A 20,286-nucleotide genomic window follows, 5' to 3' on the forward strand; every position below is an offset into this window, starting at 1 on the left:
TAATAACTTTTGGAGAAATTTAATTCAGTGTCTAAATCTCTGTTACGTTAATATAACTGCAATTATATAATAATTAAGAAAAAAATAATAAAGTTAAACGTTAGTGTTTTGAGAATGTAGGCTGAAATGTGTAATGATGGAATAACATATATTTGCCCTGTGCTTTCCCAATGATTCGTCACACGTCAAATTAATCAACGAAACAACTGCTTTTACTTTGTAGTTCTTCTTTTACTATGGAAATCCAAAGCGGAAGCTCTGATTGAACTCGGTCTATCTTGACACGGAGCCTCCGATCCTATCCAACTCTCAGACTCTGGATCTGTCCTCCGCCTGGTTGTCTCTGTCTCTTCACCATGGAGCGGAAAGTTGCTCGGGAATTTCGACACAAGGTGAGAAAACTACATTTGTCTCTTCGGGCGATGATTATACCTCAAATGTAAAGAGCTGCTTGTTTACCTGGGGGACAGTGGGCCGGCTCAGGTGTCTTCACCTGCGGACAGCGGGATGTTGAACAGGCCTCAAGAAACAAGACAACACCAAACAAGTAGCAGCTAAAATGATCAAAGACTTATTTTTGAAATAGCTCTGGTGATACATTATAAATAATTTCTACTACTACAACTAATAATAATAATAATAATAATAATAATAATAATAATAATAACTTTATTAATATAGAACCATTCAAAACAGCCATACTAGTGTATCACTTACTATTAAGTCCAAGGGAAACATACAGAACTGTTAGAGTTGCTTATATATTGTAATTCTTTTTCATTTGACTGAATTAACATAATTTTAGAATTAACCTGAATTACTTAACTGCTTTCCTCAGTGAACTTTTCCATGAGATGGCAAAGAAACAACTCTTTTGAGACGTATGAGCATTATTTCAGTTACAATGAATCTTCCTAGTCTATTTTAGATCTTAAACATATGTTGTTAAGTATTTATATTCTAGAACATCAATTCTGTTTATGTCTGAGGTCACCACCAGAACAACACAACAATGAATCCTATGTGGATCCATGAATTCAGATTGAAATGCAGAAGGTTTTTTCGGGTGGTGCTTGTTCATTTCAGCCACAGGTAAAACCCTGAGAAGGTAACAGTGAGTGAACGATATCAGAGGAAACATGATATATGTTCAGGGTGTTTTTCAGCCCTGCAGCAGGTACAGGGATCACCACCGACACAGCCACACACAGCCATCTGTGGTGCAGGCAGGCTTGGTGCCATATTGTGGACTCTTCACAAAGGGCATCCTCGCATTAGGTAATGTGGGCCGTGCCAGAGATGAGCAGCCGAGCGGAAGAGATGGGACAATTTACAGGTTTTAATTAGAGGCAGTGGTGAGTTCAGGGCACAATCAGGCTTTGTTTCTCTGTGGGGACATGGTCATAGTCATCTCTGGTTGTTTGGCTTAGTGTGTGTCAAAGCAAGTGTCCAGATTCAAACTGAAGAACTGAATTATCATGTGCGTCTTCTTTGTTAAATTGTCATTTAAAGGTTGATCTGCTCTCACTAGGTGTAAGTCTACACTGCAGACAGGACATCATAGTAAATCAAACTTACACAGGATCTTACTGTGTGAAAGCAGTCACACTCTCTAAAACACATTGCGCTTTTCAAAATCAATATGTGATGAGCTCTTATTTTATTGAACTATGGTGCCAAAGTCTGCATGTAGTGCTGGATGACTGTGTGTTACTGCCCTGAGCAGGAGAAATTTACGAGAGTCGTAAACACAGTGTCACACACTCCCTCACGATGACCTCACAAGCAGGGCCTTCAGAGCGTGCAGTTAACACTCATTAAACCACTGTGCAGCCCAGTTGATCTGCATTAATCCCAACATACAATGAAACAGATGTGTGTGTTGTCGTGTGTGTTTTGCTCTCTATAAGACTTTTTTCAAGTTTGGAGTTCAGACAGCAAGGCAAAGTGTGTGTGTGTGTGTGTGTGTGTGTGTGTGTGTGTGTGTGTGTGTGTGTGTGTGTGTGTGTGTGTGTGTGTGTGTGTGTGTGTGTGTGTGTGTGTGTGTGTGTGTGTGTGTGTGTGTGTGTGTGTGTGTGTGTGTGTCAGTCAAGGTATTAGTCATGTTGTGTGGACCTAAATCTTTCTATACAGTCAGCTTATGGAGACTTGTCTTCCTTGTGAGGACACAAAGAAAGTCCACATAATGTCAATCATTACATTTTAAGGTGAAGACATGTTTTAAGGTTATGATATAGATGGATGGGATGGATAGATATTATTTTCAGAAGTCTGGGTAGCTAATTCACACACAACGCATCAAAGACAAATTCCTATAAATATATAATATTTCCGATGAAATGTTTTATAAATACAAATATTACTAAAAGACACATAAATCAAATAGAAGTCAATGTAAAGTCCTCTGAAATGATGAAGTCCAGTGTGTGTGCTCGCGTGTGGGTGAACATTCGGTGTGAATGTGGACCTCCTTGTGTGTCTGCTGTAAGGAGACACTGCTGACCTTCCAGCTGCAGCCTCTCCTGAGCTGTTATGCCATTATACCATTATTCCCTCCCTGGGGTTTGATAGTCAGGCAAGGGCAACTCATTAGACCTGCTTAAACTCCGAGGAGCCTCAGCCTCTGAACGCCTGGAGCTTAAACTGAACTTAAAGGAATAAGAAAACCAACCGCTCAGGATCAGGGCTGAAGCTGAGCTCGGGACAGATTCAATGAGAAAGACAGAAATGTGTTACATCAGTGATTGGCCGAAGCGTTTCCTCAAAACCCTCCTGCTGCATCTGAGCCGCCATCAGGTTTGTACGACTCCTACACACACACACACACACACACAGACTCACACACAGATGCACACACACGACTTACCCCCTGTGGCGTTGACGGGACCACAGGAGAGCGGGACAGTGTGTGTCTGACGTTTCCTCTGAACCAGCAGTGAGTCGAACGATGGCGCCTGATGTGCGTCTCTTCTTGCAGGTGGAGTTGCTGATTGAAAATGAAGCAGAGAAGGATTACCTGTACGACGTCCTCCGCATGTATCACCAGTGAGTACCACTCTTCTCACAAACATCTGTACATTCACACCTGTATTTTCCTACATAAATTACCTGTTGATGGTCATTGGGTAGACTGGGCGGGTAATTGATTGCCACGTTGAACCAGTGCTGTAATGTTTCTGTCTATGCAAATATAAAATGTCACTGAAATCGAGGGTTAAAGCTTCATTTATTCCCATTTGCCTCACATGCAGGTAGAATGTCTTCTTGTCGCTCGTAGCTGCTGGTGAAATGATGCTAAAATGCTTTTTCTGACTTCTATTGATTCCTCTGTAACTTATTAATGTCAAATGATCAAAATCTCTCAATCCCGCCTCAGTCCGTTCTGATGCACACACACACGCCTGCAGTTCAAACGGTCTTTATCCATCCTGGTTTCTGGTAACAGCCTGGTTCCACAGGGCCAGCGGGGGCTACAGGTCCAATTCATCTTTGTAATGAGGCAGAGGCCTGAGACTCCGCTGGTTAAGCCTCTGATCAGTTTCCACTGTGCCCTGACAAGCCTGGCCAGTTATTCACAAAAGTTCTTTTTATGTTCATCCTCCAAACAGAGCTGAGTTTCACCTATTAATAATTCAATGAGGAGGCCAGGTGGACACATTTTATACAGTAGCTTTTACTTTGCTGCTTTAATGGATGTTCCAGTTACCTTGTGTCTTTCTTTGATTAGCAAGAGACCGAAGACTGAACTCTGCAGGGCATCATCATTTTTATAATATGGTAATTTTAAGTAAGTTTAAATTACAAATGGAAGATTAGTAAGATCTTTTGGCTGATGACATCCTCTGCAGGCAGCAATGAGATCATTGAGCTAATGTAGTCATTTGATATTCAGAAGAAACCTGATTAGATACTTTAAAACAAATAAAATTGCAAATCAGGAAAGGAGAAATCCTATAAAATCTTCTCTAATAATTTACAATGTCTTTGTTTCATATTTTATTGTCTTTTCCTGGCCCAATAAAGTTTCAGTTCTGGTTCTGATGTGAGGAATGTACATCATATTAACATTTAATACTTGAAATATTTCCATTTCCTTATTCTTGCTTTAGTGCAGCTTCAGTACACATTTCTATAGTTTGTTTCTTGTACCCAAGTCCATTATAAATACATTCTTGCCTCTCGGTCTTTACCTGAAGAACCTTCATTATTTAATTATTCACTATTTAAATTCACTCAGAAGGTGGAAATCGTGGTACAGTGATGCAAATCTCCAGTTATCCTGCTCTTGCTCCCTCAGGTCGATGGATCTACCGGTGCTGGTTGGGGACCTGAAGCTGGTGATCAACGAGCCAAAGCGTTTGCCCCTGTTCGACGCCATCCGACCTCTCATCCCACTCAAACACCAGGTGGAGTACGACCTCCTCACACCCAAGAGGTCACGGTGAGTACTGCCTTACCTTGTGCTAGTTTGTTTTCATATTGAAACCGTCCTTTTTCTCCCTTGCTCACTTTGATGTGGCTCACACATCCTGGCTCTTATCTCTGGTTTGTGTCTCTCCTGGCTGAGCAGGAAGCTCAAAGAGGTGCGTTTGGACCGGACTCATCGTGACGGACTTGGTCTGAGTGTCCGAGGAGGCCTGGAGTTCGGCAGCGGCCTCTACATATCACAGATCGTCAAAGACGGCCAGGCCGGGAATGTCGGCCTTCAGGTGCTGTATGTTCTTACGTATGAGCGCACTGTGATACTTTAATGCCACTAAATGTTAAAACAGTAGATTCTTACTTATATTAAAGTACCATTTATAGAGGTATATATGCATGTAAAACAATAATTTTTGCAATAAGTTGCACAGTTGACTATTTGTGTCCCTTGTCATAATTGCAGTATCCACTAGGTGGTGTAAAAAAACATGTTTGTTAAACTTTAAAGAGCCTGACTGCTGTCACTGATGTTTTACATTCACTCAGATGTCAGTATCTGTCTGTGATACATTTACAACACGCTTTATAACCACTGCATGGTCTCTTATCTAATATCTAGATTTATAAAGCATCAAGACTGTCAGTAGAGTCGGTCGTTTTTCTGTCAGTACCTGTTGGGAAACTGTCATCATTTAAATAAATCCCTCCTTTCTCTATGCTTTTAATCTGTTTCTTCTATAGTTCAAGTAATATTGTCTGTATTTTAGATGATTTAAAATGTAAGGTTTTGAAGGCTTTTTAAAATGATGTTCCGTTGCCTATTAATTATATTGAATCAACTGTTTGGAGATACATGAAAACTGTTTAGGAAATAGGTGAAGTCCTGCAGTGTCAGCAGTTCAGTTGTGTACCAGCGTCGACCTCTACTATATGCCCCTGCAACTGCCCCTATTATCCTGTGAACTAAGGTCAGGGAGACTGAGGTGTATAAGCTTACTCAGCGGTTTTGACTCTAGATTGTAAGTCACCTCCACCAAGTGCATCACCTAGATGGAATCAATTAAAAGAATGTATACAAATTATGAAGATTATATAGTGTCTGGTTTAATTGGCTGGCAGAGTTATATTATAAAAGAATCAATGGCTTCGTCTGTGATCTGATGAATTGACAGAGCGTGTGTTCTTCCTAATATCCCGTCCTGTGTGGATTTATAGCTCGGTGATGAGATCGTGAGAATAAATGGATACTCCATTTCCTCCTGCATCCACGAGGAGGTCATCAGTCTCATCAAGACCAAGAAGATCGTGTCGCTCAAAGTTCGACGTACGTCAAACACAAACTCATTTTACAACATCAGGATTGGATTGATGATAATCAGTGGAATCTTTCATTTTGATATATTTTTTCCCCCCAATGTTTACAGATGTGGGGATGATCCCAGTGAAAAGGTGAGATGCAGTATTTTTTTGATAACATTATTCACTTGTTTATTCATCACTATCTAAGATTCTGCTCTTTTCTGTTCTCATTTGTTTTTCTCGTCTTCTCCAGTTCATCAGATGAGCCGCTGAAGTGGCAGTTCGTTGACCAGTTTGTGTCTGAGTCAGGGGTAAGAACCAGAGTTTACTGTTATGGTTCCACTCCAGCCAGTACGTGTTGTTAGTCTTTTCCCATTCTTGTGATCATAATATCTCAAAAAAATCTAGATGAACTGAGAGATGTCTGACCGACATCTCTCAGTGGATGTCTCAACACCACCTGAAGATTAACCTTGACAAGACTGAACTACTTTTCCTTCCAGGGAAAGACTCTCCCATCCACGACCTGACTATTAACTTTGACAACTCTGTGTTAACCCCCACTCAGACGGCTCGGAACCTGGGCGTAACACTTGACAGCCAACTCTCCCTTACTGCCAACATTACTGCAACAACACGGTCCTGTAGATTCATGCTGTACAACATCAGGAGAGGAGAATACGCCCCCTTCTCACTCAGAAGGCGGTGCAGGTTCTGGTCCAGGCTCTGGTCATCTCACGTCTAGATTACTGTAACTCCCTCCTGGCAGGTCTACCTGCTACTGCCATCCGACCTTTGCAGCTCATCCAGAATGCAGCAGCTCGACTGGTTTTTAACCAACCTAAATTCACTCACACTACTCCTCTCCTCCGCTCCCTTCACTGGTTACCAGTGGCTGCTCGCATCCGGTTCAAAACACTAGCACTTACGTACCATGCAGTGAACGTATCGGGTCCAGTCTACATCCAGGACATGGTCAAACGTTACATCCCAGCTCGTTCACTCCGCTCTGCTTCGGCTAATCGGCTCGTTGCTCCCTCACTGCTAAACACTCATCAAAAACACGACTGTTTGCCGTCCTGGCTCCTAAATGGTGGAATGAGCTCCCCATTGACATCCGGACATCAGAAAGTTTACACATCTTCCGCCGAAAACTAAAAACATACCTCTTCCGACTTTACCTTGAATAAAAACTAACACAATGAAACTAACACTTTAGTAGCACTTAAATGGCACTTACTTATAGCACTTTGTAGTTTTGCTTTATTTGAAGAAATTGTACTTTCTTGATTCTTGTCGTCCTTGGTATGTACCCTCGGGTTTGAATGCACTTATTGTAAGTCGCTTTGGATAAAAGCGTCAGCTAAATGAAATGTAATGTAATGTAATGTAATGAACGGATTCGATTTCAGTGGTCAAAGGTCTGTGATTTCGAATGAGGCTGGGATAAATAAAATCTATATTAACAGAAAGTGCACTGGATGGATGGTGGGGACATAAAACTGCCGGCCTGTAATACTGCTCATCTCATGAATTTTGTAAGTTTGACACCAGATCAATATAGAATAGCTTTGTTTCTTTTATTCTCTCTTCCTTCCAGGAGAAAAAAAACAGCATTGCCGGCTTGGCATCGATGGGAGGGAAGGAGATCAAGGAGAAGAAGGTCTTCCTCAGCCTTGTGGGCACAAAGGGAATGGGCATCAGCATCTCCAGCGGCCCCACACAGAAACCTGGTATCTACATCAGTAACGTCAAACCTGGCTCTCTCTCTGCAGAAGTTGGACTTCAGGTGATTTCTCAGAAACATGAAATACTCACAATGTTATGTTCCTGCCTGCTGTGAACTGTATCTATGTCTCATGTCAAAATGTAGATTGGAGACCAGATTGTGGAGGTGAATGGCATCGATTTCACCATCACGGACCACAAAGAGGTGGGTTCATGCAGGGGTGGGTTCAAATCCCCCGCAGCTCATGAGCCTCATGTATTAACAGACACCCTTCATCCCTATTCTCTTGAAGATGTCATTTGTTTGGAGCCTGCATCGATTTGACACTCTGATGAAGCATGTACTTCAGACAAGCCAAGAAGCTGTGTTAATGAATTCCCCATAATCTTATTCATTAAAAACACTTTTAAAAATGAATGTTTATTTGAAGTGTTATTATAATTTTCTGTTTATCTCTTCTCCTCAGGCTGTGAGAGTCTTGAAGAGCAGCAGGAGTCTGACTATTACTGTTCTGACAGGAGCTGTAAGTACACTAGCAGCTTTATTGTACATATGGTATTCACCACCACAGAAAACTTTTCCCCGAGTATCACTTTCACATTTGAAGAATGCAGCGGGAGAACGTCCAGTTCAGACACTTTGTCAGAAGCTTTTCTGGAAAATCTCAGGAATATGTCTGGATGTCAGAAAATGGAAATGAACTAAAAGTAAAAAATGGTTTTCCACTTTGCATTCCAGCAGCGCACAGATGGATGTGTCACTCTGTTTGGGAGACATCTCATTACAAGCCTGTGCCTCTGCCCGGCCTTCTGAAAGAGGAATATAGATCATCAGTCAAGTCCCTCGGCAGACTGTTTGCCTCAGGACTTATTGATGATGACTGTGTTTTCCTTGCGGCCTGTCTGATGCATTTATATACGCTAGTGGCTTTTTTTCATTTTCAATATGCATGACAGAGGCTAGCTGTATTTTTTTTTTTGTGATTTAACAAATATTTACCTGACATTTTGGTCCTCCTGTTCCTCCCATGCAGGTATTATTCTATAAAAAAACAAAAATGAATAAAACATAAATTAATACCAGAGGCTGTAATCAAAGATTCAAAGTTTTGACCTGTCATAAACAGATTTCTTTCCCTCATTATCGTCTCAGGGCAGCGAGCTGTTCATGACAGACGAGGAGCGGCTGGCCGTGGAGTCTCGCCGGGAGCTGGACAGGCAGGAGCTGATGCACCAGAAGAGGGTGGCACTGGAGACCAACAAAATCCTCAAAGATCAGCAGGAGAAGGAGAAGCAGTGAGTGAACGGTGGAAACCTTTGACTCCACTTTCTTTAGCAATCAAAACTCTTCCGTCACCCTGAATTCTATCACCTGTAATGTCATTCAGGGCATTGCATTGCCTGACCTGCGTACACCTGCAGCAGTACAGGCAGCACACAGAGTTTTCCACAATTTTGAACGGAGGAATCAGTCATGTCAACATATGCTGCTCATTCACACGTCTGCATAAATCAGGTACATCCAGCAGAGTAAACACAAGCCGCGATGGTTTTCTGTCTATACCCGGAGCTTTACTTAATTGCTCTGCAGCTCCATCACCAGATAGATTCAGGCTCACTTGCAATTTGTCTGTGGCGTTTAGAAACTGCTCATTATATCTGCATACCATGGGCTGGAGGGTTTTCAGCAGCAATATATTCTAACTTTTTATAGTCCTGCACTTTAGCATGATGTGTTTATGTTGTGTTCACCAGGAGGAAGATGGAAAATTCTCAGAAAGCTGCAGAAGAAGAGGAGCGCTATCAGCAGGAGATGGAGAAGTACGCCACTCATTTGCCATAAAGAGCCAAATCCATATTGTTACAATAATAAATCTCATATGGCTTATTTGTTATGTTGTCCTGTGCAGGATTGATGCCGAGGAGAAGAAGCACAGCAGAGACTGGGAGGAGGACTGGGGCAACAAAAACAGGCCGAAGAGCCCGAGGAGCCCGTCACCTGCTCCACCGGAACTAAAAACCACCACGAAGACGAAGAGCTCTCGTAAGGCCGCCTGGTTGAACCTTCTCCTTTACAATGCATGCATCTTCTAGTCACTCTCACCTTATTTCCTCTCTCTGTCTGCACGCTCTCTTTCTGTCACTGTCGTGTGCCGTGCTGCTTTTTATGGCCTCTCCTTCTAAGCTGACGAAGGCAGAGAGGAAGACGAGGAGGAGGAGGAGGAGGAGGAGGAGGAGGAGGAGGGCACACAAGTAAGTCCCGAGCCGCAGCTGTGAATTGTCACAGCTGCTTTCAGAGGATGTTTGTGCAAACACGCTGAGACTATTGCGAGATCTCCTTTGGCAACCAGAATGTAACTATTGGTGACAAGTTTTTTTTGCTTCTGAGTCGGTGGCAGCCAGCGGCCGGAGACAAATCATGTTCTCAGGTCGTCCGTCCATCTGTGTCATTCTTGTGAACACGATATCTCGAGAACTCCTTCAAGGAAGTACTTCAAATTTTGTTTGAATGTTCAGTTTGACTCAAGGATGAAGTGATTTGAATGTGGAGGTCAAATGTCAAATGTGAAGGTCACAGTGGCGTCTCAAAACATATTTTTGGACTCTTGAGCAAATCATCTCAATTCTTCAGAGAATCCTGTCAAATTTGACCAGTTGTCACTTAGATTTGATTTCAGTGCTCAAAGGTCAATAGAACTGTAGCTTATATAATTGATGTATTGCTAAATTCACAATGAAAGCTCAAATCAAGTTCAACCTGAAAATTCATCATTTGGTTTTACAGAAGAGTTTCCTGAAGAACAGGCCCAAACACAACTTCTCCTTGAATGCTGTGATTCTTCAACGTCTTGTTTTTCAAATGGACACCCTGCTTGGTGTTTGCTGAGATTTTGTTTCAAAGTGTGGTTTGGATTTGATGTAACTATGAGGTTGACCTGTGCTCATGTCCGTCCTTAGCTTTCGGCTGGTTTTATCGATATGAGGGGAAACTGCCGTCACTCCGCAAGGTACTGTCCGCTGTGTGAGCTCAGTGTGGTGTTCAGGTTAACTTTGACTCTGACAAGGTGCGGATCATATAACTCAGCTTGTTTCTAAAACTTTAACCTTGCCTGCTGTGGCTCATTTAAAGTGTTTTCTTGTCGGTAGCTATTTGACATGTTGTCTGGAGTGGAAGATTTTGTCTGTCCCCCTCTGTTTATGCTGACTACCTGCTGGCATCTCAGAAGGGAGAAAAGAAGAAGAAAAAGAAGAAGGTGTCCAACACAGACACGCTCCAGGAGCAGAGGAAAAACAAGAAGGAGATGGAGTTTGAGCTGAAACTCGCTAAGGAGAAAGAAGGGATGCACGAGCGAGAGAAGCAGCTGAAGATCAATAGGCTGGTGCAGGAGGTATGAAAAGAAAGGGAGAGTTCACCCAAGTTAATTAGACTTTCATGACATAATATTTATGATGCACATTATGTCAAAGTCACCTTCGCTTGTTTTGGCTTCAACTCAAATGCCACCGAGTTGTACATCCTTGTCCTTTGAGACCTGAGCAGGTGTGTTTCATGTGCGTGAGGGTTTGATGCTTGTTGTGTGATGCTGCCCGGTCGATGCCTCTGCACCAGGTTTCAGAGACGGAGAGAGAAGACCTGGAGGAGTCTGAGAAAGTGCAGCACTGGGTTGAGCGTCTCTGTCAAACTCGGTTGGAGCAGATCTCCTGTGTGGAGAACGAATCCCCAGAGGTACAGAGTGAGACCTCTGTCCAACCCGGTCTTTGTTTAATGATGTTTTGTCTGTACATGTGAATTTATATTTACTGTGACATAGAGATGAGTAAAGCTCTGGTACTTTGGCAGCGGCAGACCCTTCACAAATCCAGAAATCAATAAGAGGCAACTGTTCCCCAGCACGTTTAGCAAATGACTTGCCTCAATTGAATGTTTATCTCCGCCATATCATTTTCCATAGATGGGAAGGGACGGGGGGGGAACAGGAATGTAAAAACGTGAATTGTTATTTAGGCTGAAACATTTTTCATGTCACTGTGACTTTAAGCTCTCCCCGCCACGCTCTCCTGCCTCCGAGCCCAAGGTGAGGCGTTTCCCTGGTGGCCTCCATCTGGCCACCACTGACCTGGACGACATCAACCTGGATGAGGTTGATCAGAGCCTGAGGGGCCCACTGAGGAGACTGGCCCCCACGCAGCCCAGCACCAGCCATCCTCCCCCTCCCTTACCTCTCCCTCCCCCTTCAGCCAAACTGAACCCCACCATCCCCAACTACTCTCCTCCTCCCTCTCGAGCCCCGGCTCAGCGCAGACCGCCGTCTCCACCTCTTAGCAGGAAACCTCCCGTCGCCCCCTCTACCTTGACCAACAAGGGGCGCAGGCCTCACCCACAGTCCCAGCCACATTCCCACCCTCAGTCCCACCCTCAGTCCCGACCACAGTCCCAGCCACATTCCCACCCTCAGGCCCACCCACAGTCCCACCCTCAGCCTCACCCACATTCCCACCCTCAGTCCCACCCTCAGCCTCACCCTCCGCAAACCCATCTCGCTAGCCACCCCTCCTCCCACTACCCTCCCCAGTTTCAGTCGTCGTGGCCTCTATCCTCGCCTCAGCCTACTCCCCGGCCTCCTCCTCCGCCGCCACCCCCTCCTCCTCCTCCGCCACCTCCGCCTCCCCCTCCACCCCCACCTCCACAGCACTCTGAAGACAGGATGGGCAACCTTGGTTTGTACCGCCAGCATCCTCACCACCCTCACCATCACCTCCAACACCCACCCAGTCCGCCAGAGCACAGGAGTGAGTGGGAGACGGGCGGCTATCTCCCGAGAGGAGGGTTATACTCGTCTAACGCCAGTGAAATGTCCTACCCCTGTAGTCCAAAGGTTAGAGAATCTCATTTGAGAGGGGTGGTGTGGCCGAATGGCTTTACCTTGTAGTTGGAGTGTTGGATTTAAAGATGGAAATTTGAGTCAGCACTTTGATATGTAGCAATTTCTCAGAGTTGATGCATTTTCACTGCTGCAGGATTCAATTTCCTTTTAATGCAGAGGTCTGTGCATTAAAGCGTTTTTTTGGTGTAATGGAATTTTTTATGCATGAAGAGAGTGATACACCGCATTAGCACGACTGAATTGGAGAGTCATTGATTTAAACTTTTCTTTGATCCTAAGAAAATACATCCAGAAAAGCCTTTGATATGGATGTTTTCTCAAAACTGTGTGATTTGTTCTGGTTTCACCTGGTGTGTGGTGTGGCAAAATGTAAAGCTCATGAGAGGAACTGATTAGAAAATGAATCCAATCCTTTTGAATCCTCGCCCTGGGTAAGGTGTGTGAGTCTGGGTGTTTGTTGACACCAGTATTCCTGCGGTGTGCTGCATGTTCCAGAGATCTGAAACATTACTTTTATTTCACTGTGGCTCAGGTAATGAGAAATACGTCACATGCCAGTCACGTTTCCACCTCCAGCGGTCCCCTGGTGAGTCGCTAAGGGAAGCATGTCATGTTTTGCAAACATCCCCTGCTTTATGAGTCATGAGCCTGAAAAAGGATCAAATGAACCTGTGCTCAGCTGCTGCTTGTCCAAACATCTCTTCCCCATATAGCAACTTGCTCCTAGCCCCCCCAACCAGAGGCGTCAGACGGCCCCTGTCATGTCGAAGCCCGTCATGCTGCCTCAGGCGCAGACACACCGACCAGATCCACACAAAGCTGCAGTCCGATTGGATGCTCTGGTATGAAACGCACCACATTACAGTAATCTAGTTCCTGTATTAAATCCTTCTTAATAGGGCCATAAAGCATTCAGGCGTCTGACACAGTTTGTCATCATCGAGCCAAAGTATTAATCTCTGCCTCTTTCTCAACTCCTGGGGAGTCGGTCCAGACACTCCAGCTGTTTCACAGAATCCCAGTGTGTGGTTATGAGATCACACCAGGAAGACATTTATCTTTCCTGTCAAATTAGCTCTAATGGAAAGGGGTAGATTATTGAAACTGCCAGTGGGACCAGTGAGCCCACGTTTGATGGAGTCCCACGTTCATACCTGAGAGTAGAAGGGCATCACTTCCACCAGCAGTCAGTGGAGGAGACATGCTCTGGTGAAGGACACCTTTATTGTGGAAGCTCGAGTGTACATACTCTGAAAGTATGTGCTGGCAAACTGCTGCTGCACCAAACATCTTTATTCTAGTGATGTTTTGAGATACAGTTTTCTGGGTTGTATTTTTCATGAAATTGAAAATATTGATTTAAAAGAAAATTGCTCCTGAGTACAGTTGTGTTTACTGTCAACTCTTGCTCAGTCCCCAAAGACTGTGGTTGTGTAGTGTTTGAATCGGATCTTGTTTGTAACTGTGTCCCATCTGCTGTGAGAAACAGGCTAGAGAAAAAAGGTATAACACAAAGTTTTGCCATAGACTAAAACTATAGATATAAAAATGGAACTTACTCTTGGTTCAGAAAGTGAAATGTGGAATCCTGTATTTTTTAGAATGACCAGAATTTTGTTTCTAAAGAAATCTAAGAGAAATGACCCTTTACTAACTTGATTTATATCATCATTAAACATTTACGTACATAGTTCATTACCTCAATCACTAGTTTCACGTCTTCAGTACAGCTAGATGCTCATTTTGTGAATTATGGTCCCATTTAGAGTCAGATAGATGATAAAACATGATATGTATTGGAGCGATGGCTAAAAAAAAATTAACATGATGTCACTGGAGGAAATCACAAACTCATTGGTGATGTCATGCTGGGTGTTATTTTGTGTTTCAGCCTCAAGAAATGCTGAAACGGATGGTGCCTTTCAACTCGTCTTTTAAATCAAAGAACAAACGACAAGTAATCCATATATAACCACCTCTCTCCCCCTTTTATCCCTTGAGTGCTGCTGCTCTGTTCTTTGTTCTGTCTCCATGCTCACACATCCGGTCGCCTCACGGTTCACTGGAGACCGAGTGGTGGCTCCTCCTTTATTTTTTCCATTATGTCCGCTCTCAGTTTGCTGCTTCTCCGCCTTTAGGTCCAGTTGTTGAGCATCTGCATGACCTCACTTTCATCGATTTGATGTTCGCTGTGAACGTGCAGAGTGTGAATGCACATCACAATGATTTTAGTCTTGCTGCTGTGATTTAATCTTTACCGGCATCAGATGGTTTTTTTTATTAAGGGCCTTCTTATAAACGCTCAGAGGAAGTTGTTATCTGTGAACACCACCTTCAAAGAACATTTTTAGATGAGAATCGATTCAACTTTGTTATTATTGCACAAAGTTAAAGCACAGAGAACTGTTTCTTGAAGAACACCACTTGGTCCAACTTGACATCGGTGATGAACCGAGGGTTGTAGGTTGTTTCAGGTCTATTCTCTACTGACACCCTCCCCTGGGCGACCCAGCTGGGGGGAGATCTTTGTGTCTTAGTTGCGTAAAACCCAGCTCTGGTGACGTTTGTTGGTGGCTTTTTGTTTCTTGCATCCCTCTAATGGCAAAGAGACAGATCTGGGTGTGAGGAGTGTCCCACTGAGCCCCTGCAGCCGTCCCCGTGGGCTCGCAGCGGGCCTTCTAGATTCTGCCACCAGCTCTAGATATTTACGTATTCCTTGCCTCCTCTGTCTGGTCTCCACAGGGATGCAGTTTAGCATCTAATCAGTAGTCTACAAAGTAAAGGTCAGAGGTTGTATCATGTTGGCAGTGGTGGAGGAAGCACTCAGACATGCCACATTAAATTTTCCACTTGGGCAAAAGTTACTTAATACTTGTTTCCAAATATATTGAAAGTATTACAATTTGAAGTTGCAGGTTAGAGTCGACCTCAGGAAGCGAAGGGAGTGACTGTTACCTGATAGTCTCATTAGATCCATCCCCTATACCAAATGAGTCATTACAGACAAATGAGCCCTATTTGTTTTAAGTTTCTTCCGCCCTCCATGAAATTAAATAGCTGTCGCCTTTTGTGAGGAATGATTAGAGATGATTTTCCATGCATGTGTGTTGTAAGTAAAGTCTCCGTCTCGTTGGTTCCATTTATTCAGTGTGGCGTTAAAACTTAAACACAGAGCTGGTTGCCAAAGGAAATCTGACGTGCACTTGTTACACTGTTCACATTCACAGAGATTTAATCTGTGGCCTGTCTCTTTAATTGTTATCGATTCGTATTGATCCGTTTTTAATGAGCTGCGTGTTGCTTCTCTTTCAGGGATTTCAGAAATACGAGGACGGTTTTGATCCCTACTCAATGGTATCGTATGCCTGATCTGCTGAACACCACAACAAAGCAGAACATTTCATAAATATGCAGCTTTACATTTACAGATCTCCGCTCCGGCTTGTACGGAGACTGAACGTTTCCTTGACTTATTGAGTTAATAAAATCACAGGAACAAAAGACGTACCCAAATCTAAATAACAAATTTGTTGCTTTGTTTGTAAGAAACGTCTGTTGTTTTTCCTACATACAATATTAATGGCACACACAGGTTAGATCCACTTGGGAGTTAGAAGGGAAGTTGGATTGACAACATAATAAACATACCTTTCATTGAGTAAGAGATGAAGGTGCAGCTGTAATAACTGAAACCAGCATCGACTTCAGATTCATGTTAAGAGTGTTATGACTCATTCTTCATTTTCTCTCCTCTGTTTATCATTTTAATATCCTTCTATATTACCGCTGTGCCCCTTTCCCCCCACTTTTTAAAATCCTTATCCCGTTGGTCAATAGTTCTCCTCGGAGCAGATAGACGGACGAGAAGTGAGGCTGCTGAGAATCAAAAAGGTAGCGACTGCATTCACGTAAAAAATAACTGAGGTAAAGAGTTTCTACAACGGGACCGATGGTGTTTTTTGTCTGTTGCTCCGAAGACCGGGCAGCTGGACCTGGCTCTGGAGGGTGGAGCAGACTCTCCTCTGGGAAAGCTGGCGGTGTGCTCTGTGTATGAGGGTGGAGCTGCAGATAGGCACGGTCAGTTCGGGTTTTTAATAACATTCATGCTTTGACTTCATGTCAATTTATAATCCGTATTAAAACACTTGGCAGGTTCCAGACAAAGACTCAAATATTTTCTGTTGACCAGAATGTTTTCCTTTAGGTTTAAGAAGTAGCAGGCTTAGCTGTATCTGTTTATTTATCACGGACAACAGCAGCTACCGTGTCTACAGAAGCATTGTTTGGATGTGTGTGTAAATTTGTGAACGTGACATAAGCTCTTTGTAAACACAGTCCATTTGCTGTTTAACACCTCTTTAATAACACAATCCAGAAACTGAACACTATAAACATTGATCCTGGGATTTATGATGGGGCAGTTTTATTAGACTGTATTAATATACTTAAGTAAACACAGGCTGTTAAACACGTCAATAAACTGGCAACTGAGCGTAGATCTGGTCAGACGATGTCCCCGTTCAGGCTCTGAAAGCTAAATCTCATATTTGAACTGCAAACACGTTTAACACTGAACACAAAAGTCCTTTGTTGTGAACCAAACCTCGGAGAACAGAGTCGTTTTGTATTGTGTGAACTCACTTCGTTATATTCGTACATGTTCATCACTGTTTCCATGGTGAACTGTGGCGAGGGGCGTGGCACAGCATCAGGAAAACGACTCCTGCTCTGAGTGCTCAGTCCAGACATGTTGCCCCTGCTCTGCACCACTGTCGAGGACAAGGGGCTAACACCAGTCAATTGAGAGAGCCAAGTGGTTGAGAGCTTTTAAATGCCGACTGTACTCATGTCTGCTGCTGGAGCTGGCACCTACTCTGTGTCTGTGTGTGTTAATATGTTTGGCAGTTTAATGTCGGATGTCTCTATTTGCAGGGGGCATCGTACCAGGGGATGAACTCATGGCCGTGAACGGGAAAATCCTGATCGATGCCACTTTGACCGAGGGACAGAACTCTCTGGCTCGAGCCTGGAATAGTGGAGGGGTATGACTCAGACTAGATTCCAATGAAATGCCATACACCATTAATAAAAGTAAATGTTACCACAGCAGGGAGGGCTATTGGTTCTAGTCAAACCACATGAACCCACATTGATTGTTTGTACTTTGTGTTGACAGACTCTTTACCTACTGATTTCTTTTTTATTTATAAATATGTTTACTTTTCCTCTGTTTTTTCAACAGTGTGGTCTTTCAGTTTTAGGGGAGGACTTATTGATTTTTTCATTCACCCGGCACTCACACTCAAAAAGCCCCTACCTGTGCTCTGATTGTGCTCAAATTGTCGCTTGGACAAAACATCTGCTCTCAGACATCCCCAAAATTCTCCAACCAAAAGAATTGCGGTCTAGAGTTTATAAATTCAAGAATATTCCTTTTTGTTGTGGGTGCATTAGCTCTACTCCTTTGATTGTCCTATGCGGGCGGGTATTTTAACTGGGTTCATGCTCTCCCGCCCTCCATGGCTTTATTAAAACATAGTAATCAAAGCTAATGCACCCAGAACAAGGAGCGAGACGGTATAATTTGTCAACCCTAGACCTGGAATTCTGTTGGTTTGAGAATTTTGACACTTACAAAAGATCCAGCAGTAGAGCAGACGTTTCACACATACACAGGAGGAGTGTGATTGCGAGGAGAAAAGGTGACGGCGGAGCGCAAGAAAATCGGTCCAAGCAACAAATTATCTGAGTGTGAGCAGAGCAAATTCAAGCCCAAGCAGTGGCTGAGTGAAAGCATCAGAAAATTGGAGCAGGAAATCAATAGGTCTTGCTCTCAAACTGAAAGACCACTCTCTTTAGTAAAACCAGAAAAAAAAACTCTTATTCACTGTCGCTTTTTCAGGACTGGATCGATGTTGTTATCGCTGTTTCTCCTCCGAAGGACTATGAGGATGAAGTGTAAGAGTTCCCTTCGAGTCTTTTATCATTTTTTTTAGTCTACACATGTATAACCACGATCACCTTTGTTTCTATTTAATTGCAATTATGTGTGTGCACGTGTATGCAGCCCTAAATCAGCATCAGTCAGTCCCACTGTGAACAGAAAGGTGTTTGAAGGCAGTGCAACACTGTACAGACACGGCTACCTGCTTCAGCACTAGCTCAGCCTCGTCCTGGTAATCCTCGTAGCCTTCACACCTCCTCTTCTTCACTGCACGTCTCCGAGAGGATGTTTGGTGTGTCCTTTGTTTTTGTTTGCCCCCGTTTTGGTTTTATGTTCTCGAGTCTCCCTGTCAATCAGAAGAGTATATTGGTATTGATTTCCCGTCGCTGTTGTCAAACTGTCAGATTTATGCATCTCCTTTAAAGCGTGACTGTTTTCCTGAGAAGGTAGCGTGAGAGTGAATGTACACACAGTGTGCAGGTTTTCTTCCCTATTTGAAAACCGCCACAGGGCGTTGTTTATTTATTGCTGTAGCATGTGGTGGACAGTGACACAGCCAGGCTATTTAAGTGAAGATATTCATGACTAATGCGATCAGTGGACCGTCCCACCATATATCTGCCAATTCCTGACCCAGTGAGCCGGATATAAACACATTCATACATGTACGGCTCGTGTGGTATTGTCCGGTGTCGTCAGGTCACGGACGCTCATGAAAAGCAGCCTCGGACTCCTGCCAGCCTTCAGCAGTTGTTCTGATTGATGTTGTTCCACGGGACTGTGACATGTTCGGACATACACAGACATAAAGTGACACTGCTCTGGTAAAGTTACAGCGAGCATGTTACCAGACTTTGTCTCAAGCAAAAATCTGTATTAAGGAAAAAAAGACTCACTGCTCATCCAATATCAGGCTTGGCTGAGGAGCTGGAGCTCAGAGAAATTAAACTGGATGAGGAAAAACATTTGCACACTCAAATCTGTGCAAATAACTTCTGGTTTTATAATTCATTTTTATCGATTTGAGCAGGCGGCGGCTTTGTTTCCTCTTTCAGTTTAATTCCTCGGTCAGAAAACGAAAGATCAGTTGAGCCCTGAGTATGTTTTACTTCTTTGTTTGTCACCCGCATGTGTGTTGCTCTGTTGTGCTTAATGTGCAGTGACTAAAGCAAACGGTAAACAGAAGAAACATCCAATGCATACATCAGCTAGAGGTCCAGTTAATAAATGACTTTACTCAACTCCTCTTAATTAACTCATTATTGATCCTTTCCTCTCTCTTCTCCTGCAGGACGTTCTTCTAGTCCTTAACAACCTGCCAAGAAAACCAGACTGATTGAGAAGAAGTTTTTTTTTTTATTATTATTATTGATGATTCCTTCAAGAGTCTGATTTTATCTCAATAAAAAATGACTGTTTCTGCTTTATCTTCACACACATCTGTACAAGTCATATTGTTCTTGACATTACTCGAATCTCTTTGAGAATCAGCCTTGTGTCATAATTTGAGATGATCACAACAGTCTATGTACATTGTCATTGTCACTGGCTTGCTCTAGTTAGGAGACAAATGACCATCCGTTTATCTTTCAGGAGGCAAACTGTGATCAATAGCACCTCTGTAATCTGCCTTTTCCCAAAGCCCAAGAAAGGACTGCAGCTCCTATAAGCCGAAAGATAGTAGGTATCTGTATTCTCTGCTTTGTGGCTGTGGCTCAGGAGGTAGAGCGGATCGAAGGCTGATGGTTCGATCCCCGTCTCCACCATCCCTCGTGTCAAAGTCTCCTTGCAAATAAACTGAGCCTTAAATTGCATTATGTATTTCATATTAAAACGCAGGACTTTATATCTTCCTTTCACACATTATGGGAACTGTTGAATTTCTCTGTTATACAGTCTCGACCTCACTATGTAAATTGCCTTGAGCTAATGAATGTTGTGATTTAGCAGTATGCAAATAAGATTGAATTCCATATAAAATTTCTTGAAAAATGTAAATGTCCCGAA

General features: G+C 43.3%; 1 protein-coding gene across 1 annotated transcript; it reads left to right on the top strand.

Annotated features, from left to right (window-relative positions):
- Nucleotides 1–256: 256 nt before the first annotated feature.
- Nucleotides 257–20,277, top strand: ush1c (Usher syndrome 1C). The gene is made up of 20 exons (XM_053427140.1): nucleotides 257–392; nucleotides 2,978–3,045; nucleotides 4,298–4,441; nucleotides 4,571–4,709; nucleotides 5,638–5,746; nucleotides 5,847–5,871; nucleotides 5,975–6,032; nucleotides 7,322–7,510; nucleotides 7,595–7,654; nucleotides 7,917–7,973; nucleotides 8,603–8,745; nucleotides 9,205–9,270; nucleotides 9,360–9,493; nucleotides 9,635–9,702; nucleotides 15,648–15,689; nucleotides 16,173–16,226; nucleotides 16,313–16,412; nucleotides 17,268–17,377; nucleotides 18,238–18,293; nucleotides 19,571–20,277. The coding sequence occupies exons 1-20, from the start codon at nucleotides 357–359 to the stop codon at nucleotides 19,581–19,583; spliced, it is 1,671 nt and encodes a 556-aa protein (XP_053283115.1). The 5' UTR covers nucleotides 257–356; the 3' UTR covers nucleotides 19,584–20,277.
- The last annotated feature ends 9 nt before the right edge of the window (nucleotides 20,278–20,286 follow it).

This window comes from Pleuronectes platessa, chromosome 7, assembly GCF_947347685.1.
Source record: "Pleuronectes platessa chromosome 7, fPlePla1.1, whole genome shotgun sequence".
NCBI lineage: Eukaryota > Metazoa > Chordata > Actinopteri > Pleuronectiformes > Pleuronectidae > Pleuronectes > Pleuronectes platessa.